A 25,657-nucleotide genomic window follows, 5' to 3' on the forward strand; every position below is an offset into this window, starting at 1 on the left:
AGAACGGAAGGGGGGCTGAGCAACGTACCTTCATTCCTAGAACTCCCCCCAGCGGCAGGGTCTTAGCTGCCCCGTCTTACAGGCGTCTCTGATGCAACACTCGGAATTTCGTTTACCCACCTACACTGCGCATGAGGCGTAGATCCATTTAATTGGGGCACTATATCTGAAACCGCATGTCTTATTAAGGGTTTTAGAGCCTCTCAACTACTCAAGACCTATTAGAATTACGATCTTTTTTGCTTGCCGGAAGATGTGCCGGTGCCAGCGAGCCGACGGGAAGGGGCAAGCCGCAAGCGTGCGTTACCGATTAACCTTTCGGTGGATGAATGCATGCTCACAGACCATGCCTTCGGCGCTTACCGGGTTAAAAGCTCATTACCATCCGTTGTACAATGATACAGGACATCTGCCTGTCGTGATAAAAAGAAGACGGACGCCGCCGGTAGGTTTTGCTGACAGTTAAAAAGAAATAGAAGCCGCGCTAAGTGAGAGAGCACATTCTGCAAAAGAAATAAATCATAACGCTGACGTTCTGTGCCATACAAACAGAGAACAATATTTCCCAGCGGACGCGAGGATTCTCTTTAATGGCAAACAAATAGAAGAAGAAGTGTGCTTTCCACTCCGGTGATGATTGGATTCTTTGCATGACGGGACATTAACTTTTAATGCATGAAGTAGGAGTGATGGACTTGCAGTGAACGGCACCTGCGTCGGGTTTCATGACCAAGAACATGGTTCCCGGAAATAAAAACCGGCAAAACCCAACATCCTTTCCTTCTATATGTACCAACCCGCTGACTGTCCCAATAGATACTTTTACTGAATAGATATATTTTAAATCTTTCCACTGGGGATCAAAAATGGCCGAGCAACAATGTTGCAAAAAGAACAATCGTAAATGTTTCTTTTATTCTATGGCTCACAGGAATGGTCGGTTTTAATGTTTTCCTAGTAAAAAGCATGGTTAAAATGGCAGCTATTGCTTGGCTGAAACATAATCGACACAAAAAAAGTCTATCCCCAAGAACAGAATTCAATATGGCAGATCAGCTATGGGCCTTGGTGGCTGGGGCTCTACAAAGACTGCGTCCTACTGATGTATGCTAGCAAGTTGTTTCGAAGAATAATGGATTTTATTTACATGATTTAATTTTTTACCCATTTCCTGCTGTTTCTATACACATTATCGGGGCTTTTAGGGCTGTAGAACCCTGCGAGACCCTCATACCCAGCAAACATTCCGACCTCCTAGAAAGGAGGGGTTCAGAAGAGAAAAGAGGGCACCAGGGGAAGAAAGAGGGGCACCAGGGGAAGAAAGAGGGGCACCAGGGGAAGAAAGAGGGGCACCAGGGGAAGAAAGAGGGGCACCAGGGGAAGAAAGAGAGGCACCAGGGGATGAAAGAGGGGCACCAGGGGATGAAAGAGGGGCACCAGGGGATGAAAGAGGGGCACCAGGGGATGAAAGAGGGGCACCAGGGGATGAAAGAGGGGCACCAGGGGAAGAAAGAGGGGCACCAGGGGATGAAAGAAGGGCACCAGGGGAAGAAAGAGGGATTTGGGGTAGGATGATGGAATGTATGTGTAAAACCTAGACACTTAGATGACACTGCGTCATTGGGGAGTGTAGGACATTTCATTGCTCACCGACTCGGACCTTAACAACTAAGAACATTCAGCTTTACTAAATAATATCGTTCACAAGGCTGGAAATCACATAAATCACATGGATCTGCAGGACTATACTACCTCTGAACAGAGCGCTCTCTATTTTTTGAGACACCATTATATCAAATGACCCAGCGGACAAATGTTACACCTTAAAAATATAATATATAAAAAAGGGAATAGCTTCCCTTAAGTGGGCTACATTAAAACCTCACGAGTAATCGGAAATGTCAAGAATCGCCTTTAGGGGAGGGAAAGAAAAAAAAAATTACTTTCTCGCACACCGAGAGATGGCGAAGTGAATTTTAATTTTGCAAAAATGAGTCGACTTTGGCCTTTGCAAATTATAGCGCGTGCGGAGATTCGGGCTTCCCGCTGCGTTCCTCGCTCTCATCTCGGAGATATGAAAGGTTGGAAGGGTAAGGCCAGAATTTAACCGGTTAAACTTCACAAATGGCTTTTAATGAACATTCGTAACATCGCATCTGTCTTTCTTAAAAAAAGGTAACATTCTATCACAGACAGGAGGATTTATATTCTTTTTTGAACAAGAACGAAGCTTTTCTTTTTCCGATATTAACGCGCAGCTTGTTTGTTCCTGTCCCGACAAGAAAAATATCTGTCTAATTAATCAAGCGTCTCATACCCCCTCCCTTGAAAGACAAAGCGTGATTTGGTAGCCCTATTCATTACAGAACAGCCAGACAAGATTGCCAATAATTTGCTGAAACAATCGGCTATCTGATTTTTATTTTTTTCGGTATGAAACAAAAAGCACCTCCGCAGCACAAAAAAACGGGGAAAAAAAGACAAAATACTAAATCAGAGCATCCCGATCTTTTAAAAGGGTTTGTTGCACGTTATCTCCCAGTGTCAGATGGTCTTTTATGAGTGAGCCAAGCTGGCTCGCCGTTATACAGCCAACTAAGTTTAATAATTCAAATTAGGGGTAACGCACGGCGCCGCGTGACGGGACGTCCAGCCGTCATACGCCGAGATTACTAGCAAGCGTGCGGTGATAATCGAGGATAATTCAAAAGACACTTTTAAACCGCATGTAACGTTAGTATACTGGTATTTTTCATTGTGTGTTTTTTTTTAATAAGATGCTTAAAATTGAAGACGCGACAAACATTTTTTTTTGTATCTAATTGCCAAATTCGGGCATTTCTGGATTGTCAGATTTGTTCTCCTCCACTGGTCCAGTTCTGTCACTTTAGAATGGCCGTGTCTCAATATATATTTTTTATAAATCAGTCTCCGGAGAGGCTAATCCAGCCTCACGGATTATAAACTTAGGTATAGGTCGACGCACAAAAAAAGATGGCCTCCTATATTAAAAGCCCTCTCTCCTTAGCATAGATCAAACCACCCGGGTATATAAAAACATACATTACTATTCTGCTCCAATTAAGACCCGTTTAATGCATAAATGTGCAGACACACAACTCCTGATAACACGCAAAATGACGCAAAAAATAAAAATGAAATTTTAACAAATTTAAGCTTTTCCTGGGATATATTTAGAAGGAAAAAAAATCCTATAAATATTTTGCCTATTTTACAGTATTATCTTCTCCTTTTCTTTATACGATTCATGTAACCACCGGAGGTCAAAGACATACTGTTTTTAGGACAAAAGAAGTGAATCTCTCCAAAAATGCGATAAAAGAAGAATAATATTTCTCATTTGTTTTGGTTAAACAGACTCAAGTGGAAATATTCAGTAAAGGGAGAATAATACGGAGTTTAATGCAGATTTTTGGCTAAAGTTAATGTATTTTAATGTAGTCATAGCAAAGGTCAATTAATCAGCCAAGGAACACTTGAGCTCGGAGACCAATGAGCCATCGAAAGGGCATCTGGACTCATGCGCTTAGAAACATACCGTAACATTTTTACATTTTCATCTGATCCGTCAAATGAAAGTTTTTCCTTACAAAAAAAACATTCAGTAGGGGGAAAAAAAGACACGGGGGGGAAACTTATCCTGAATGGGGTTCATGGGGGGGGTTCCCTAACGCTGGTCTCGTCTTCAGGAGCCATATGCCCATGCCATGCATGTTTAAATCCCCTCACTGTATTAGCCCCTACCACTTCTGCTGGGAGGCTGTTTCACTTATCTACCACCCTCTCTGTGAAACAAAACCTTCTTTACAAGTGGTAACTAAATGAAAAAAATAAAAATACACGTTTACACGGCTTGAAATATTTGTATTAACCAAAATGCTTCCACCAAAAACTTTTTTTTTTTTAAAAATGTATCTATTTATGAAAGATATTGGTAAATTAAAAAAAATCTTGGGTTGTGACAGATTTTTCCCCAAATAAAATTTCAGAAATAAAGATGAATAAAACATACAGATTAATGTCTAGCATGCATCATGGAGACATTAAAAAAAATACATCTGTATTTGTTACGGGCAAAGGGCAAAATCTGGCATTAAAAGACAAAAAGATCATAAATTATTAAAAATTTTGCAAAGATTTTAATGTAACCTTTAAAGTATTTTGCTGGAGTTTTTAACATTCAATTATAATATTATTATTACAACTATTTCTTAACCGGTCTAAACAATAACGCAAAAGTAATATTTTCTTCTATACTTATAAAGAATACGTTATCAATTTATGGATTATTCCTGAAAATCATTTTTTTTTTTTTTAAAGCATCAAAATGTAGACCTAAAACCGGGAAGTGATTTATAATCCAGCCAATAATCCGAACCACGCATCCCACGGAGGGTTACACAGAAAGTAGCCATAACCGAGCCATATAATGCATATGGATTCATTGATTGGCACTCGGAAAAATGGCGGGCCAAGACGCCGGCTGCGAGCTGCTTTAGAAACATAGAATTCACGCGGACTGACAAATTTCCCAGAACAAATTTATATTCCTTTTGTCTTACAGTCCGTGCGGATGATGTATGTCTCCGTGCGGATGATGTATGTCGCCGTACGGAAGAGTCATGAGCAAGGCATCCATTTTTTTCCTCTTTTAATATAGAGCGTTCAATGACAGGATGAACGTGTTCATCATTTTTCAGATATTGCTTTTGCTTATGATTTTAGGCCAGAGCTCGATGTCCGCACGGCGAGCGTGACTCCCATTTTTATTTTTTTTTTTGGAGAAAAGATGTGAGTTATGGAGCAGAGTTTTGTAAACAAGGTCTTAGGTGGAAAAGTTCTGAAAAAAGTAAAAACAGAACGAAGACGATATCTCTTTCGGGATACATCTCTCGTGACCTCAACGTGGCGTCGTCGGCTAAAAATGGGAACTACATTGTAACGAATGCCAAAGGATGGAGGAATAATTCTGTAGATTTGATGGACGTAAGGACTTTTATAAGCGGATGAAGTTGGCTAACGGTCTACTTCTTCTGGAAATGGAAAAATTCTGATGCGCCAAATGTCGGGGAACAATATTTAATATGGCGCCAACTCACGCATCGGCGAAGTTTTGGCTTCTAAATAACAAAATATAAAAAAAAATAAAAAGAGACATTGACTTCATGCGAGACCCTTGAGGGTTCTTTGAAAACCCAAGCCATGGCAACAACGGAGACGTCTGTCTCCCCCCTACATACGATGGCCAATGTACTCTCTAAAAAATAAAATATAAAAACAAATCTAATGGGTTATTAAGTATTATGGAAATCGACAAATACTTCAGATTATTGTAGTTTTTTCTCCTTGAAGGTCCAAATTATTGTTTCAAAGAAAGCAATTACGTCACGTTAGGTTTTTGTGGATTGATTTTCTGCTATCGGCAATATTTTCGCATCTTCCACTTACTTTAAAGTAGAAGAAACTGGGCCCCAGTGGTGAGGGGAGGGTTAACCATAACGACATCAGAGCTGGATTTAGAACGAGCTATCGAATTCGCTTTCTGGATAAATTGCTCTTCAAAAAGCCTGACATGATGGACACGAGATTGACCCCCCCCGACTCGCCACAAAGTATCAATTTTTTACTAAATGATCTTAATTTACTTGTAGAACAGGCAACAAAACACTTTGGTGAAATTGAGTAACATCTACACATTTTTTTTTATGTATCCGTCCTTTTTTTCTATAATTGAATATAAAAAAAGCCGAATCCTGATCCGGCGAGCGTAGTCTAAAACTTCCTAAGCCAAATTTCCTCCGTCGCTTGGGAGAAAGTTGGAAATTCAGAGACTGAACTGCTGCCAAAATTCCTCCGGCGTGAAAAACTCCAGCCAAGATATGAAAAATTTAAAAAAGAGCCAATAACTAAAGAAAATGGGTATGTGAAATAAAAAGGAACCATTAACCCTTGAAGAAGTATATTAGGAATTCGGAGAAAATGTTCATTCCATTCATTTGAAGGAAAGTATTTTTTAACATGACCGTGCAGAACAGCGGATACTTTATCTTCTAGATGTCATGGAATTAAAAACAACCGTAAAACAAACATCAGAGATGGCCGAGCGCGGTTCTAGATTTATAGAAGCTGGAGAACCATTGGCCATCTTTGCTCTAGATCATCTTTGAGAGGAAGAAACAATTTTTTTCCTTTGTTCCTCTTCATTTTATGCAACTTAGTATCACAAAGCGCGGCATTAAGACCATTTCTTGATCTATACGCGTCTCTAAAAATATCGTAATAAATCGGGACGGGGCAGAAAAATAATGGTTTGTATAAATTGAAGGATCCTTCTTTGGAGGCTTCGGTTACATCGGTTTGCATTCAGGGCGCAAGTTACTCTCGATGTTGACACCGGGCGCTCCGTCTCTGCGAACATTTAACCTCCGGATCGCGGCACCGGGCACCGGGAGAGGAATATCTTAGGGGAACACTGAAGTGGTTACCTCCAGTGACAGCTTTCTAATTATTGTGTCAAGCATCAATCCGGAAGGCGGCCGGTGCCGGAGAGCGCTGACTGACAAGGCAATCAGCTGCTTACTTAAAACCCAAGTATCAACTTCTACGAACGAGTCCCGCCGAGCGGCTAAAGAAAAAATAACCATTTCTACAAATAAATCGCTATCCACCGGGGGAGAAACACAGATATCTGAAGAATAAAAATACTAATTTATTGTAGCAAAAACAACAAATATTTTGTATCCAAGAATAACTTGATACACAAAGCCTGTTTAATTTTTATGTTTAAATGCCCTTTGCTTAGCACTAAAAGTTCAATATATCGGTGGTGATAAATAAGGGGGTCCTCGCCTCGTTTAACCACGACAGCTGCCGTCCAATGAGATCTCGTTCCATTAAGTTAAATTCTGGCACAATAAGGGAATTCTAATTGTTATCAGAAAACCGGTGTGGACTGCGAGACTAAACAAAAATGTCCAAAAATACGAGTTACCTCCGTGAAACGCAAAAAAACTAAATAAATAGAACAGACATTTTTTCTGACCGTCCCTTGTATTTGTTACGGTTTATTATTAAATAGTGATGTTCTTCCAGCCTTCCCATTCGCTGCAGAGTGTCTCGGTGTGAAACACTCTGCAGACCGGCTTGATCCTGTTCCTTATCAATGGATCATATGCTAGTCAGGAGTCTAGACTGCCGTACCACTGAGATAGATATGAATGTATGAATGTGTGTGTATGAATGTGTGTGTGTGTGTGTATGAATGTGTGTGTATATTTATATACACGCACGCGCGAGCGAGCACTAGTTCTCAGATTTCTATGGATGATAAATTTACATTTTATGGTTACTTTGGTGTCTGCAACAAAAGGTAATAGTTTTGAAATCATAAAAGTGCATTTCTGTATTTGGAAGAAAGAACAGGATCGCTCCCTTTTTTTTTTTTTGTTTTTTTTTTTACACAGAGAAACTGTTAAATATCCAGGGACCGAGTCATTATTATCTACATGTGGATTTAGGCAAACAGCTTAATTTGTGACACAGAGAGCTTTGCAAGAAGAATTAACCTGCAACTGGAGATACGCCGAAAACTCCTCCGGAGAATGTATTCATTATCTCCTTCACAATATGGAGGTTTTAACTCATTAACGCTAAGCTCTGAGCAGACTGGGTTATTTACAAAACATTTGTTTATTGTGCACCTCGAAGGCAAACCGCTACATCGTCTACGCCGCTGAATTTCAATGCTCGTTCTGAATTTGGTTCTCATAGAAGGGATTTTCTGCGCCTTTATTTTACTATCCAACACAGAAATTAATTTATTCGCCGTTCTAAGAGCATATGGACGAACATTCCGAAAGCATTCAACCATTCATTTCGAAATTGCAAATCACGGATCGGTGTCACAAAAAAAAAAAGGATTTCTTTGAGAAGACGATATTTACATTGTTGGGGCTGAGAAGACAAAATAATCTAAACTTTGGTAAAAATGACCATTTATCTAGAAACCCTAGACCAAAATCTTAATTTGACGCGAAGGGCCGTCAGTTGAATGTTTATTATCGACGGAATTTGTATTATAATCCGAATGAACGGTTTAACGCGGAGATCTGAAAACCTTTCAGCTTATTATTTTGGAAAGGCTTTTGTTTCCTCCGCTTTTGAGTTGCCGGAATATTTACACAGTTGACGGAGGCCGCTTACACTTTTCATTACACAGAAACAATGCTGCGTAGTTCAAAAAAAAAGAACCAAAATCCCAACATCATCCTTTTTTCCTTCAAGTTAAAATATTCCATAATGTAACAGTAGAAAATTGGAGTTCTTTAAAGAATGATTTGCACAGTAAGCCATCATTCTGCTTCAGCACGAGAACACTTACAAATATATGCGGCAACCAAACCCCTGACTTCTACAGAAGGGTAATTGCAAAGACGGATACCGACTATTAAACAACTTGGTACAGAACAGACTCGTGCATCCAGATTCGTACAAAATTTAATTGTAACTAAATTTGCTTAGTTTGTTAAATCGTGTGAATGTCTGAAAACGAGGAGCGACCCCAAGGAAACAAATGAAAACGAAGTAGGGAGCTCTGAATTCTTCTTTGGACTTTGTTGGTTGTTTCACTCACACTCACTTACGCTCTCTCACCTCTTACCCTATCCTCCAATCAGGAGAGAGGGTTTGTCCGGGGTGCCGCTCTTTTGCGGAAATGCTCTGGGAGGCCTGGTTCACGGGGAAGTGAAGAAAGAAGACACGGAGAAAAGCGGACGAAGAAAGAAGACACGGAGACAAGAGAGCAAAGGAAGAAGACAGAAGAACAAGAAGAGGCAAGAGAAGAAGCAGGGCTGTGAGAAAGTAGACAGGGAGATGGAAGTGGTGGAGACACAGAGAGTAAATGAGTGTGTGGCAGAGAGTGAGTGACAGTGTGAGATGGTGAATGAGGTTGTGTAACAGCAGATTTGGTTTCCTCATGGAAATTTCCTCCGAACCAGAAGGGAAGGAAACTAAATTTGTTGTCTGAAAATGAACGGACCAAAAACAAAAATTTGAGGGATGAGTGTCTCCTTACTACAAAACTGCTGTGAAAAGACTCTACAGACTGCAAGTGAGTGTCCTGCCCGGTGCGAAAATATCCAATAAAAGAATTCTATGAAATTAAAGGATTTGCAAAGTCTGTGTCCTGAATGAATGCGTTTTATCTGTATTTATTCATCTTGCTTCAGACGGATGAGTGTGAACTTTTGAGTAATTTCTGAGTAAAGGGAGATGCTTCCCAATCCATGGAGCACGCACTCAATCCGTGGTTTGCGAAAATTGGCCTTATAGTCTTACTAAGCGGCAACGATTCATAACTTTACTACAAATTGCATTTTTTTTTTCTTATGTACCAAGTATTGGCCATTTATTGCCTTCTTCCACTCAACTCATATATTTCACTTACATTTCGAGTTGACCGTGGGTTCTATTCACTAAAGGAAGCGTTTGCAGGACAACTGCGGTCTTAACTCGCTCACTTCATTATTAATTCCGAAGGAAACTACTGTAATTGTCACAGAGGTTTACCATCTTTTGGGGTGACATTGAGCATGACCTTTTAACCAAGCGTCTCCACAAAATTACTAAAAACTGAGTTTTAAAGAAAAGATGTTGTTTACAGTGTCCCGTACAATAAGAGAAGTATTACGGATGGGCAAAAAGAAAACAAAGCTGGGAAAAGTATGTAGGAGGTGAGGAGGTAGGGATACATCTCCAAGAACCTCAATGAGAGACGATGACATGGTTTTGTCTATGATTGATACATTGTATCAAAGTGTAAGAAACTCTTTTTTTCTCTCCTTTCCCAGGGATCGTTTCTCTTTAAAAATTTAAAATCTTGGCAGGAAAAAGAGGGAAGAGAAAAAAGAAAAGGCTAACGACACGTGTCAGCCTCTTGACCCAATCTGGGGCTTTAATTCCACATTATGACTTCGATAAATGCCATTATTTTCTCAATGTAAAATAAAAGAGAGATTACAGAACGGTATATTCAAAGTCTTACCGGCTACCCACGCACCATCTGAAGGCTGTACTTTGTAACAAGGAAGGAGAGAGCATTAAATCGCAGCCAAATGCTCGCAGATGAAGAAATAAAAGGGGGGGATATTCTTTAAAGAGATTAAATGCACTCGGAACAATACGTCGAACAAATCCTCCGGTGGGTGCCGAGTCCCCGGTAATTGCGCAGAGGAGAAGAATGTATCAGACAAAAACGACTTGATCTGCCGGCGCGGTTTTTAGAGCCGCGGTAGGTGCGCGGAATCCATAGAAAATCGCTTGGAGATTACAGAACAAGCTATTGATTATATAGTGTAATGCGTAATGGCAAATTATCGGGGGAGGGGCGCAGGGGGGGCTTTAAATTAGGATCTGTATAATCGCTGCCTGTTTACACCATTACCAAGTAAGCAATCTGTTCGGATAAATACTTCCAAAGGAGTAAAAAAAAAACAACAAAAAAACCTTGTATTTATATCTATAGAGTCGTTTGGCGGCTCTGCCACGTGTTAAATGAAGTGCTGTAAAGGGAGCGGAGGTTTCTGCGTGTGAGCTTACAATCTAAAGTAGAAAAAAGGGAAAGGAAAATTGGATAATGAGGAAAAAAAGGAAAAGGAGAAATACTAAGGTGGAACAGAAAACTGCCTGAAAATCAGTGCTGTCCAGTGAAAACCAGGACACTTAGGAGGTATGTGCAATAGCAAAGTCACATAGGGCACGGCATGTTTACTTTGGCGATGTCATCATTGATGATGTCATCTGCAAACTCAGAAGTATGTTTTAACTCATCTGGAAACTCAGCTTTCTGATTAATTTATTTTAATAAACCCAATTAAAGTTTTGTATCAGTTGAATTATTTACAGGCCTCAACAAGAACATTTTTAAATGTCTAAACCAAAAAAACCTGATTTTCGCTAAGCGAGCCCGAGCCTTCGAAACGCCGATCCGTGGCTGCCGAGCGCGGGCTGTCTGCGGAAACCACAAGCCGCCTTCTGCGAGTCGGAAAACCCGACGAGTGCGTTTAACCTTCCGCATAACAAGTTCAACTTCGAAACGCGTTAATTACGGCGTGTTTACAGGAGGACGCCGAGGTCTCCGGTTATTAAGACGGAGTCGCAGATGTTTGCTTAGAAACAAATTCCCTCTCTGTTTTAATTGAAGGGAAGACTCTGCGAAAGGTGCAGCGCGCATGATAACGATTAACGAGAAAACAAGGAAATAAAATAATTAGCTTTAGGAGTGCATGGGGGGGGCTCGGGGAGAGACGACGCAAATGTGCAAAAGCCGATGGCTGCGCTCCTTTAGAGAATCTGCCGGCAGATCGGCCCCATCCGGCCCCCATCTAGTCGCCCATTTCTCCTACTGTAAAGACTCAAACCTTACAGTCGTCGGCCTCGTCTTAGATTCAGGAGCCGTATGTCTATCCCATGCATGTTTAAATTCCATGACTGTAGAAGCTGTCACCTCTGCTGGGAGGCTGTTCCACTTGTCTACTTATCAATCACTGCATTACATTGACCGGACTCTGCCTTAGCTAGGAAAGGGCTTCAGGAAACGTAAGGTTTGTTAACTAGCGGTAGCATGTTTTGGGGGAAGTAATTACTAAACTGGGAATTTGCAGGTGAGAGGGATATGTCTTCACCGTAAACCCCCCCGACCCTGTATAATGTATAGAGTGCTTTCAATATAAGCCTATTATCATTTGTTTTATATAGCACCATCATATTCCACAGCGCCGTACAAAGGGAAAGAGAACATAGCAAGTGCTGTGTAACATAATTTAGACTTATAGAAAGTCCCTGCTGAAAGGAGCTTAGAATCGGGATGATTATACATTATACAGGCGAAACGTTAGAACAAAAGGCCATAATCTAAAACTAGAACAGGGGCTTAGATGGAGTATCAGGAATTTTTATTACTGACAGGGTGGTAGATAAGTGGAACGGCCTTCCAGCAGAAGTGGTAGAGAGTAATACAGTGAGGGTATTAAACATGCATGGGATAGACATCCGGCTCCTGAATCTAAGACGAGACCAACGTCTGATGAAGGTTTGAGTAGTTACAGCCGGAGAAGCGGGCCGACTAGACGGGGGGCCGGATGGGGGCCGATCCGCCGGTAGATTCTATGTTTCTGTGATTATATAAAGGACACCAGGGGTTCTGCATCAGCATCTCAATCCATCACCACGAACATGAATGAGAGTATTAGACAAACGCCACTAATTGGCCAATTATATAACCTTCAGGAGGACAGCGGCCACCGGCAGCGGACGGGTCCTTTCACCCCAACCTCTAGAACCCTGAATGAAGTCGCGTTGAACCAGACGAGAGGACGGACGGATTTTCTGAAGCTGCTAACCGGCTCGTTGCTCTCATTTGTAACTCCGCGGCGTGGCGACCAAAACACACGAGAGGTGCCGTTAGAGACCCCGAGCGGCGGATCGCGGGGAAGACGTTACAGATAGAAGAGACCGCGGTGGAGTTCTAGCGTTCTGCATACACGGCTCTCTAATTAGACTCGCGTTTTATATTCTCACTAACCCGGTGAGATGATTTATCCGCGCAACATTCACAATCAATTATATCACACACCGGGACCAATTACCGCTGCGATTAGAGCTCCGAGGTGCTATTTCACCCGGGGATCGGCTTCCACGCTCGTTTGGTTTCACATTTTCAGGTGTCATAGATATGGAAAATACTTTATTTACATAACCTAATTACATAAGTAATATGCAGCAAGGAGTGCTTACAAAATCCAGAGTCCATATTAACTTCAAGGGATTCACCTCCTAAGCGAGTTACCATCTAAAGGTGGCAGATAAGTGGAACAGCCTCCCAGCAGAAGTGGTAGAGGGTAATACAGTGAGGGGATTTACATGCATGGGATAGCCATATGGCTCCTGAATCTAAGACGAGACCAACAACTGATTAAGGTTTGTTGGGGCCGGATGGGGCCGATCTGCTGGTAGGTTCTATGTTCTAGATGAGGTTCATCTCAGAGTACATCATTCAATTTAAAAAAGGGGCAGCCCTGGCAAGGGATTTCTCGGAGATGTTCCGAATTAGCCCTGATTGGTCAGGTTATGTTGGGTAACCCCGGCGCTCAGTCCACCAATACACAGAGTAAAGCAAGTCACGTGATACGTTCCGCATGCAGCCATTTCTCTCGTTGCCTTACCCTGGGGTCGGCTGTGAGCAGCTTAAACGCTTGATAGACTTGGGACTCCTTCACACCGCCTCCGAGATCCAAGAAGTTGGCCGGTTTCCCACCGTGCAGGTCTATGATGTCGCAAGTCGCCATGGCAAGACCGGCTCCGTTTACTAAGGAAACAAAAGAAGAGATTCACTAATGTACCAGATTAACTGCGGGGTTCACGCAAATCATATTTATGTCACGCACAGCAAACAGAGAGAACAAAATCTGCATTTTAGACAATGTGTCTAACTAAACAGCAGCCACAGGAAGTACTCTGAGGAGCAAGTGCGCAGCAAAATACCTTCCCCCATTCTTTTCTTATTTCAAATGCTTTACTCATCGTAGGCTGCAAACGTTTACGAATATATTTCAGATGTTCCTAAACTCTATAAAAACCCCCGTGTTCAATGGTTTCCCTTAGCAGTTTCCCGACCGTATAATCGTAACTCCGCACACCCGTTATGCTTTATTGCCCAGAGAGTCCAGTTTATAGGGGGAATTTAATCTCGGTGGGACTCGGCTCCTGTGGAAATTCACACGCAGCTGTTACCCTGGGTACGGTTCAGAAAAACGTCCTTATCGATGGTTCCAATCTCATTGACTTTTTAACACCAGCCTGGTGGATGAAGAGGACGGTTTATGGTCCACGTTAAGGACGGCTATCTGTAAAAACCTCTAGTACCCAGAACTACAGGAGGAGCCGTATCCAACGTTAACATTGACGGTACTTCCATTAGCTCTTTGCACACCGCAGGGCCAGCGAGGAGAATGAATAAAAAGTTTTTTTTGGGACAAAGGTGGGATGACCGGCACAGCCTGAGCCAAAGACGAGGTTGAGGTCTTAGCTGATGCTCTGCGGTTTAATGCTATACAATGTTGGGTGTACGTTCTAAAAATGTAAAGAACTACTTAAGAAGTCAAGGAGCCACAACTCTCCCAGATTTTAGTAAAAAAAAAAGACCCTTTTGAGAAGGAAGGGAACCAAAAAGTATCAATTTCAAACTTTGGATGTGAATGTAAATTGGAGAACACAACACGACATTCCGAAATACTAAATACATAACACAACACCAATACGCACGCTATTGTTACGCGCGAGAGCTGAGCCCGGCTCTTCGGAAGCGGTGAACAATGGCTACAAGATTCTCATTGTCCTGAAGCAAGTGTAACAGAATCCGGCTTCACCTCCTAAACAAAAGCCGCGGCAAACGCATTTCCCTTCATCGCGCGCAACAATAGCTCCTCGGCAAAAACCCCCGTCCTCACCGAAGCAAGCGATGTTCCCGTCCATGCCGATGTATTTCAAATCGTATCGGGCGGCTTCGCTTTCAATCGGATCGGTCTCCGACGTGTCGTCCAAGGCAAATATCTCTTTTTGTCTGAATTCCGCATTGTCGTCAAAGTTAATTTTGGCATCAAAGCACACGACTGAGGAGATAAAAGGGGGAAATAACACTGGATTCCGAAAGGTATTTAAATCGACTCCAACGGCAATTCAATTCTCAGCCTTTTTCTTTTTGGCTTAGTAAAGACTATCAAGCCTGTGAGATACAGAACAGATCTTTTACGCAACAATGGCATAAAAAAAATAACTTATCTATCAAAAGCAGGCTGGAGGATGCGCGGCCGGCTTGGGAGAAAAAGGAAGGAAAAAAAGTTAACTTCAAAAATACTAACAAAACCGATAAAAGCCATTGTATTGTTTCAGCTTTCTTACAGACATTTATACACAGCATCTGAAAGAAAGAAACAACGGTTCCTGCTGCTCAAATCTTACTTAGATTCAGGAGCCGTATGTCTACCCCACGCACGTTAAACCCCCACGCTGTATTGGCCTCTACCACCTCTGCTGCAAGGCTGCTCCACTTATCCACGGGAGAAGGACTTTCTTGTGCAAACGTCTGATCTTGTATGTCCAGACAACTTCATCTTTGAATTTCCCTGCTTTGAAACAATCCCTCCTTATTGTGCTCTGGTTAACGTAGTTAAATGTATCTAGCATATCCCATCTATCGTCTTCCCTGACCCATTGTACAGCGCTACGGAATTCGATGGCGCTATATAAAACAATAAATAATAAAAAAAAATAATGTTTATCCTGCCCTCTCCGTAGTATTTATATGCTTCTGGAGAATGGGTTTCCTATACTGTAGTAATAATAACAATAATAATAAACTAAATGATAATATAATAATAGTAAACGAACAATAAAAACAATATAATAATGATAATATAATACATTAATAAAAATAATAATACAAATAATAAATAAATATAAAACAATGTTTTCATTGGAAAGAAGCATTTATAAAAAATAAGAAAAAAAATAAGAAAAAGTAAAAAGCTTGAAAATCCGAATTAAATATCCGTGTTATTGTCGCGGTGGATGGTGTAAAACATTGCGATTTATTAAGGAGGACTAACGTTCGGATCTCGGGGACGCCGGTAAGCCGCTTTACATTATTTCGCGTGTGAAGGAACTCTATATGAGAATAAATAAATTGCACCGGCTTTAAAGACGCGAGACATCAGCAGCTGTCAGACGTTCTCAGCGGGAGATCCGCGAAGGGCTGGAGACGCGACGCTTGTCCTCCAGCCCTGGACAACGCGTTTCAATGAAATATTTCTGCTGCTGTATTAATACTTTAGAAGCATCGGCTGTCAGTCACGGCCGGGGAGAGCTGGTGTTACGAGGGCTATCACATCCCGCTATTACCTTGTAATGTAACGTGTCCCTGAAGTCTAGCCCAAGGAAGAAAAAAAATATCGTCATCATCTCTAAAAATGCACAGAAATGAGTATTTCCGCGGGGAAAAAGCCACGTTCCTGAGTTTCCCGGTGACCCTGGCTGACTATCTGGCACGTTGGGTTAATGCCCGGCGGCACGGGCGTAAGAGTGTCGCTGGAAACGAGCTTCAAAGACAACGAAGAGTCCACCTTTACTTTATTACAGCTGGAAGAAGAGCGACGGGGGTTCATAAGGAACTTATTGCGCGTTCCATGAAAACAGAAGCCAGGTGTAATTACTGTCATGGTTCTAGATATAAGGGAGCATGAAAGGCTTCCTACGTGCGGATACCCCACATGTACACGAACCTCATTGGAAAATGATACATCCCAACATATATATTTCACATCACCTTGGCTCGAGATGTAAGAGATCAGTAAAAAGTTTAATTACTGGAAATTATGTCAAACATCATACTGTTTTTGGAAGGAAACGGAATGTTTCCAGTTATGATCTAAAGCCTAGGAAGAGCCGCAGGGCGCTGGGATGTATAGCGAGGGGCATTAATAGCTGGAAGGGGGGGTCCTACAACTTTATAGTTCTCTGGTCAACCCTCATCTAGAGTATTGAGGACAGTTCTGTAGACCCCCATCCCCAGAAGGATCTCGGCCCATTGGAGGGAGAGAGAGAGAGACTAAAATTGTGAATGTAGGATAAAAAACATCAGGAAAGAGAGAATTCTTACCTGGGAATTCCTTTTCCTTGTCCATTTCCAGGTGGCACATGAGAAGTAGGCTCCGCCTACCAGGTAGGGCAGGAAACACTATAAAAAAAGGATACCTCCCCCTTCCTCCCCAGTGTGGTTAAAAAGAAAGACTCAGACAAATAATAGCAAAAACCAAATAGATTTAATGGGCGGGGAAAAAAGTGTGCCACCTGGAAATGGACAAGGAAAAGGAATTCCCAGGTAAGAATTCTCTCTTTCCCTTGCCATTCCAGGTGGCACATGAGAAGAATTAGCAAGATAGGGAGGGAAGGATTCCAGTCTGAAGGACACGACGACCAAATTGAGACTCGTCTGAGAGATGAAGGTTCAGCCTGTAGTGCCTTACGAACGTATGGATCGACCTCCAGGTCGCTGCCTTGCAAATGAGAGACGGAGACACCCCGGAGAGTTCGGCCCAGGAAGTTGAGACGGATCTGGTCGAGTGAGCCTTCAGGCCGGAGGGAGGTACTCTTCCCGCGGAGACGTAACATAAAGCGATAGCGTCCTTAAGCCAGCGGCTCACGGAAGCCCTGGATACTGATCTGCCCTTGCGAGGCCCCGCAAAGGACAGAAAGAGAGAATCGGATTTCTTCCAGGCCGACGTACGTGAGAGATATGACAGGATACATCTCCGCAGGTCTAGCGAATGGAGTTCCAGTTCTTTGGGATTCTTGGGATCCGGACAGAGTGTAGGTAGGACGATCTCCTGATCCGCATGAAAAGGGGAGACCACTTTAGGGAGAAACTCTGGAGGCAAACGAAGGATAATGCAGTCCGGCAGAATCCTGAGAAAAGGTTCAACTCTGGAGAGAGCCTGGATTTCGCTCACCCTCCTAGCGGAAGTGAGGGCTACGAGGAGGACAACCTTGTAGGTGAGCAGCTTAAGAGAGGTATCTACTAGAGGCTCAAATGGAGACAAGGTGAGTTGATGCAATACGAGATTAAGGTCCCAAGGAGGGACCGACGGCCGGATCCTAGGGCGAAGTCTACACATCCCCTTAGAAAATCTGGAGATCCACGGATGAGAGGCCAGATTGAAATCCAAGAAGTTACTCAGTGCTGAGATCTGGACCTTGATAGTAGCAGGTTGAAATCCTTTATCAAAACCATCTTGAAAAAAGTGCAGCACCTCGCGGATAGATGGAGTGGATACTTCATGCACATTGCACCAGGCGATGAATGTCTCCCAAACCTTTTGGTACTTGGTGGCCGTAGAAATTTTGCGGCTGGAGAGAATGGTGTTCACCACAGATGCAGCTAATCCTTTGGAGGACAAGATCTCCCTTTCAGAAGCCATGCAGAGAGGTTGAATCGGAATGGATCTGGGTGGAGAACAGGACCTTGAATGAGAAGATCCTTCACCTGAGGAAGAAGCAAGGGTTCGTCTATGGACAAGGTGGTAAGGTCCGAGAACCAGATCCTGCGAGGCCAGAAAGGAACAACCAGGATGACTTTTTGAGGGTTTCCCCGAATTTTCCGGAGTACTCTGGAGATAAGGGGAAGCGGAGGAAAAACGTATGCGAGGTCGAAATCCCAGGTCTGCGAGAGTGCTTCCAGTGCTCGGGGATGACCGACTGGTGAAAGAGAAAAAAACTCCTTTACCTGAGCGTTCAGGTGCGTGGCCATCAGGTCTATCTGAGGAGTGCCCCATTTCCTTGTTATGAGGGCGAAGACTTTTTTGTTTAAGGACCATTCTCCTGGAGGTACTGATTTCCTGCTGAGGTAATCCGCCTCCTGATTCAGAGACCCCTTGATATGAACCGCAGAGAGAGTGCAGAGATTGAACTCTGCCCATCTGCAGATCTGAGCAGTCAGGGTCTGCAGGCGTCTGCTTCTGGTGCCACCTTGTTTGGAAAGGTAGGCCACCACGGTGATGTTGTCTGAAAGGATCCTGATGGACTTGTGCCGCAGGATTGAAGACCAGAACCTGAGAGCCCTCCAGACCGCCAGTAGTTCTAGAAAATTGATGTGTAGGCTTGATTCTTGGGGAGACCAGGATCCCTGGGCAAAATGGCTTCCCATGACGGCACCCCAGCCTGTCAAACTGGCGTCGGTGGAGATTACCACCCAATCTCTCGTCTGCCAAGGGAGACCCTGCGAAAGATTCTTGGTTGACAGCCACCAACGGAGTGACTCCCGAACGAGGGGAGAAAGCCGGACCTTCTTGTGTAGGGATGTCTGGGAGCGATCCCAGTGATCCAGTAAAAATTGTTGAAGGGGTCTTGCGTGAGCAAGTGCCCAGGGAACCGCCGGGATGGAGGAAGTCATGAGACCGAGCAAGGACATGGCGGATCTGAGGGACACTGACTTGTACTGCAGGACTGTATGTGAGAATTCCCGTAACCTTAGGATCTTGTCCTGCGGGAGAAACGTCTTCTGTACTTCTGAATCGAGGATCATTCCCAGAAAAGACCGACGTCTGTTTGGCAGAAACTTTGACTTTAGCGGGTTCACTAACCATCCCAGTTTGTGGAGCGTCCTGAGGGAAAATTCTAGATGAGATTGGAGCAATGATGCCGAAGCTGCTATCAGGAGCCAATCGTCCAGGTATGGGACCACCTTTATGCCTCTTTGCCTCAGGAAGGCCACGACGACTGACATGAGTTTTGTGAAGATTCGTGGTGCTGAAGCAATCCCAAAGGGAAGCGCCCGAAACTGAAGATGCCGAATCCCTTGAGGTAGTGGAACGGCCAGACGGAGGAATCTTTGGTGGTCTTCTCTGATGAGGACATGTAGAGAGGCGTCTCGCAGGTCTATAGTGACCATGAAGTCCCCCGATGAAACAACCTCCGTGGCGGACTTCAGGGATTCCATCCGGAACCTGTTGTATCTGATGCAGGCATTTACCCACTGTAGATTGATTATTAGTCTGAATTTCCCGGATGGTTTTGGTACGACAAAGACGTGGGAATAAGTTCCCTCTCCTATTTCTTGAAGAGGCACCGGGACCAGAGCCCTTTCGTGAATAAGGTTGTTGAGTGTGGAGAAGAATCCCGCTCTTTTCCAAGGATCTGTGGGAGGCATGGACAGCAGGAATCGCTGGGCAGGTAGGTGAGTAAACTCCGGAGCATAGCCTTGATTGATGATGCGAAGAACCCAGGGGTCTGAGGTGATCTCTTCCCAGGCATGCAGGAAACCGGATAGCCTGCCCCCTACCTGAAACCTGCTGGCGTCAAAACTTCCCTGATTTGCCGTCCCTGCCTCTGCCTCTTCCTCTCTGGAATCTGCCTCTCGCGTAGGGTTTACCCCGAAAGGACTGGTACTCTTGATAGGATGTTGAGGGCCTGTAGGACTCCCTGTCTCTTGGAGCTCTGAAATTGGACCTGAAACGCGGTGGTCCCTTCCTCTGAGGTAACCAGTGCTTATCACCCGTGGTGGATTCCAGAATCGTGTCAAGGTCGCTGCCGAAGAGGTGGTTCCCCTGGAACGGAATGCTGCACAGCTTGTGTTTGGAGGCGTTATCTGCAGACCACGACTTGAGCCAGAGCGCTCGTCTAGAAACCGCAGAAAGTGCCGTAGCTTTAGCAGATGTACGGACAGATTCAATGGAAGCATCGGAGATGAAGTCAATAGCTAGGCAGGTGTCGGACAAGTTTCTTGCGACCTGCTCAGACCCTGGGATAGCTGCAAGATCTTCCACCGCTTGTTGGAGCCAGATCTTAATGGCTCTAGAAGTTGACGCTATTGCAATGGCTGGACGAAAGTTCGCCGCTGCTGCCTCAAAAGCCCTCTTGGCGGCATTCTCAGCCCGCCGGTCCATGGGGTCTTTGAAGTGGGACGCGTCCTCCATCGGAATGGCTGTTTTCTTCGTAGCCTTGGCTACTGCGGTGTCTACTTTCGGGACTTCCCAGGCCTCAGAATTCTTGCCATCAAAGGGAAACAGCTTTTTGGTTCTGGAAGACGTGAAGAATCTCCGGTCCGGATATTTCCACTGCTCTGTGATTATGGCCGAAAGCGAGTCGTGAACTGGAAAGGTCTGCGGCTTCCTAGAGTGACCCTGAAAAGGATCCGGATTTGAAACTGGTATATCATCCTGTAGATTTAGAGTAGATCTGACTGCAGAGATTAGCTTCCCTGTTTCTTCGACTGGGAAGAAAAAGGTTTCTTCTTTAACTTCCCCCTCCTCATCCGAAGACTGGGGGTCATTAGACTTGTAGTCGTATTCAGAAAAGGGTGCCGAATAATCTTCCAGGGTATCTGGTAGAACATTTGGAGGACCCTGCTGGAAAAGATGATGCTGAGACACCGGCCCCTGAGCGGAGCTTGCCATGGCACGAAAACAGTCAAAGGTGGACTGCAGCTCCCCCTTCAACCAGGAGGTAAATTCTGAATTGGAAACATCTTTAGGCCGAGAGCAGGAGCTGCACATTTTGGCCGTAGGATCGTGTAGGGTCTTTTTACAAGATGAGCAGGCTTTATGTTTCGTTTTCCCCACAGACTTCCTATGTGGGGAGGCCTCAGAAGGAATGTCTGGATTTTTGTCTGACATAACTGAGGAGAAAACACAAAAATTATAACATCAGAAAGCAATGGAATAGGCCATAGAAATCTCTCTCTAAACTAGGAGAGAAAACACCTACTTGAAAAGGCAATATACAGTCCTCAGGCACAGGCAGGCAAAAAAAGAGGAGTAAAAAATCCAATAATACAGTACAGGTCGAAGAGCATGGAAAGATCTTACCCATTCTGGCGTTTTTATAGAGGCATTTAGGCGCCAAGGCCCGGAAACCGTCACATCCGGAAATTCCTCGTCAATTGACCTCTCGTGACCCCGGACGAAAGCCGGAGTAATTGCAGAGAGGAGATAATAAAACCGGGTGCCGAGAGATCGGCACTGCCGGCTTAAAGAAAACTGCTCGCGCCGGAGCGCTACCTGCCGCCGCACGCTGAGGATTCCCCCTCCCCGGGACGGAGGGAACCGGAGCCCGGGGATGTACGTCCCAGTGAGCCCCCTGGGCTGTGGGCAACGTATAACGAGGACTGAGCCTCGTGTTACCGCGATTACCGCGGAGTTTACAGCCTCCGAGGCTGCCGCATCACCCTGGATCCACCGGGACCACTACCGGGTGTCGGAGAGAGGATGCCCCCCCGGGGCTCCAAGAAAACAAAAAAAGAGGTAAGCTTCAGCCTAACCGCTACCTGAGTAGGGCAGGAAACAACACTGGGGAGGAAGGGGGAGGTATCCTTTTTTTATAGTGTTTCCTGCCCTACCTGGTAGGCGGAGCCTACTTCTCATGTGCCACCTGGAATGGCAAGGGAAAGAATAATAACTCCAGGTTTAGGGGAGAACAAGAGGCCTAAATCTAAAACTAGAAGACCAGAGGCTTAGATGTAATGTAAGAAAGGTTTACTTTACTTTGCTGAGGGTGGTAGATGAACAGAACAGTCAGCCAGCAGAGGTGGTAGAGGGTAATACAGTGAGGGAATGTAAACATGCATGGGATAGACATACGGCTCCTGAATCTAAGACGAGACCAACGACTGATTAAGGTTTGAGTCGTTACAGCAGGAGAAACGGGCGACTAGACGGGCAGATCGTCAGATGACTTGATTGAGAATACATCAGTGGGATAACACCGCGTAACGCGGGGATCCATCTCTGTAGAAACTCACCGGCCTGTATAGAATCCTGTAATAAGACACGTTATCTCCCACACTCAGGCGGTCTCCTTGAAACAAAGTCGTTTATCGTCATGTTATTCCCGGCAGAGACCGGTCTGTATGTCATAACCTCGTCGACAGAGAGACCTGATGATGTACGTCCCCCCCCACCTCCGTTAATCAACCGGGGCTCCCTTTCAGACACGGCGGCCGCCCCTGACGGATCGTCGGCTGCCTCTAAGACTCTGCGCTTTCTAGATATTTGTATTATAGGATTAGGCAAATGGATTCTGCGCGCTGCTTACAATATGGAAGTTTAATAGAGCAATATTTCCCGATAACGAAATAATGCAATGCTAAAATGCTTTCGCGACGACTCCAGATTAACCCATTATTTAATCCCAACGAGTAAACAACTTAATCACGACCCCGACAACTTATTTAACTTTAATTGCCTTTTTTTATATTATTATTCCAGTAAGCAATGCGTTTGCTGAAATATGGCGTCTCCAACAGATGGGGCACAAATCCTACGCTTTAAAAGCGAAGTCTGTGAAGACCTTTTTTTTTTTTTTTTTTTTTTTTTAGTAAGTCTTGCGCTTGAACGGAACATGAAACAATTCCGTTTTGTGTATACGTACCAAGTCCACGCCCCCCATTGTTTCAAATGACCAAAAAAGGACATTTTTTTCTGGGGGTGTGGTTAGAGGCGTGGCAGAAGGGAGGGGGCAGAGGATGTTTCATATGACCAACTTATTAATCATCGGACTGGTTAAGGTATTTAGGAGAAAAACCCATTTCTAGCTGTTTCTATACACATTGTTGGGGGTTTTAGGACCCTGCAACACCCTCATACCCAGCAAAATTTTGACCTCCTAGAAAAGAGGGGCATCGCGAGAAGAAAGAGGGGGGGCATCATGAGAAGAAAGAGGAGGGGCATTGCGAGAAGAAAGAGGGGGCATCGCGAGAAGAAAGAGGGGGCATCGCGAGAAGAAAGAGAGGGGGCATCGCGAGAAGAAAGAGGGGGCATCGCGAGAAGAAAGAGGGGGGCATCGCGAGAAGAAAGAGGGGGGGCATCGCGAGAAGAAAGAGGGGGGGCATCAGGGATTCCGGAGAGGGACAGAGTTATGCAGGTCTCTCTTCTATATACGGTGAAGGTTATTCTTTTCCTTGTTATATATGGTTACATTTTATCTAATTCAATCCAATCGAGATCCCATTACAAAGTGCCGCATATTAAGTTTCTCCACGTGACGGGGAAACACGTGTTCTCGCTCTACCGGCCCCTACTGAGTCAATAGATCCTTATATCTGACATCTAATTGTACACATTAACATTCAATACTTCGGAGGTTAAGAGCTAATCCACTTTCTATACAAAGTAGGACGTGCATTTATTATAATCCTGCATGCAGCACGACGGGTGCATTAAGAAGGTTATTTCTCTTCTCCGCATTAACCCGTTGGTTCCCCAAATGGCACTTTTCCACCACGATTATTATTATTTATATATTGTTATATGTATAGAATAAGAAAGTTTTTTTTTTATAACCTTCCTTCTAATTGGTCCATAAAACAATAATTAGAATGTGTCTTAAAGGTGTGCCCAAAATGTCAATTGTATAATAAGGTTCATAATAGGCTGAATTCTGATATTTTTTTAAATCCACCGCGCGGTTTGGTAAAGGGTTAATGCGACATTCCTTGGTTTTATGTTCTACTGATCAGCATCAAGCTAATTTTTAATAAAAGGTCAACTTTAGTTAAGAGGCTTGGCGAACTGATGGGAAACGGCAGGAATTTCTTAAATAGTTCTTAGAATAAGAGGTCAATCTAAAACCAGCGGGTCGGAGGCTTCGATGGAACGAAAGGAAGTGGAACAGCCTCCCTGCAGAAGTGGTAGAGGGTAATACAGTGAGGGAATTTAAACATGCATGATTAAGGTTTGAGTTTTTACAGACTAGATGGGGGCCGAATGGGGCCGATCTGCTGTCTGTGTTTCTTTTCTTATAAACTCGGAATCCTCATACAAATGCCAGAAATAGCTTTTAAAAAGTACACCCCCTCCATAGCGTCGTCACAGTCTGTAATTTCCTTGAGTTTTTCTCTTTTTTTATTAACACTCCCTGAATTAAATTATAGAACTTCCCTCCTGCCGGTGAAATGATATAATTCCGAAGAGAAACGTCCAAAGTTCCATTTTCACAGCGTGTCCACTCACCGAGCGGATCTGGGATAGAAACGTGCAGCGCGCGGAGGGTAACGCTTCCGATTAAGTTATACTATAGCCAAAATTCACTTACATTTCTAAAATTGAAGACGCAGAGAAAGGCAGGAGTCGTCCTTTTATCCCGCCGGGTTTACAGTCGCCGCGAGTAAGCAGCAATCCTTGCATCAAAGAAGGATGAAAGCCTATTGGTTTTCACTTAGAAGCTTAAATGTGATAAACAGGCAGTAAGGACTCCATTTACTAAGAACACGCGCACTTTTTTCTGTGAAATATTACAATTTACAAAGCATTTTAAGTAAGGGGAGAGATAACTTAACAGGGAAGAATAATAAGGCTGACCCTTCGTTATTCTGGCCTCTCGGAGTACTTCTGAAAAAATGGCGGAGCCACTGAGACCCTCTTCCCCATTCCTCCAATCAGGGGAGAGGGCGTGTCTGGAGGCGCCGCTGTTTTGTGGAAGTGAGCTAGGAGGCCTTGTTCACGGGAAAGTGAAGAAAGAAGACACGGGAAGAAGCGGACGAAGAAAGAAGACACTGGAAGAAGCGGGTAAAGAAAGAAGACACGGGAAGAAGCGGGCAAAGAAAGAAGACACAGGAAGAAGCGCACGAAGAAAGAAGACACAGGAAGAAGTGGCCAAAGAAAGAAGACACGGTAAGAAGGGGACAAAGAAAGAAAGGCACAGAGACAAGTGGGCAAAGGAAGAAGACGGAAGAACAAAAAGTAGAAAAAAGTAGACAGGGACCCGGAGTGTCATAAAGCGTGAGCGACAACAAATTTTGTTTCCGAATGGAAAGAATCCTCCACATTTCCTTCAAACTGAAAGGGCAGGAAGCAAAATTTGTTGCCCTAAAACGAAACATAATAGGAAGAAAAGCGTCCATTGCTGTATAGGAAATGCCATATAAGGCAATTTCAGAACTTGGGTCAAATCCTTGGTGGCTGACTTGCCGCGTAATTAAAACATTCAGCACGTTCTGCCTATGATAGTTGGCACTCGGCACTTTAATATGCTTTTAATTATCATTAGACAAGCTAGTTATCTCAACTTTCAATGTATCATTCAGTTCCGCTCC

At 43.9% G+C, this 25,657-nt stretch overlaps 1 protein-coding gene across 1 annotated transcript in view; it reads right to left on the reverse strand.

Moving 5' to 3' along the window:
• SUCLG2 (succinate-CoA ligase GDP-forming subunit beta) overlaps nucleotides 1–25,657 on the reverse strand; it is a 71,182-nt gene that overhangs the window by 14,495 nt on the left and 31,030 nt on the right. Inside the window, exons 8-9 of the mRNA XM_053469925.1 lie at nucleotides 14,526–14,687; nucleotides 13,242–13,384 (exon numbers count right to left, since the gene is read on the reverse strand). Coding sequence (XP_053325900.1) covers nucleotides 13,242–13,384; nucleotides 14,526–14,687 — 305 coding nt within the window. The remainder of the gene's footprint in view (nucleotides 1–13,241; nucleotides 13,385–14,525; nucleotides 14,688–25,657) is intronic.

This window comes from Spea bombifrons, chromosome 6 (genome assembly GCF_027358695.1).
Source record: "Spea bombifrons isolate aSpeBom1 chromosome 6, aSpeBom1.2.pri, whole genome shotgun sequence".
NCBI lineage: Eukaryota > Metazoa > Chordata > Amphibia > Anura > Pelobatidae > Spea > Spea bombifrons.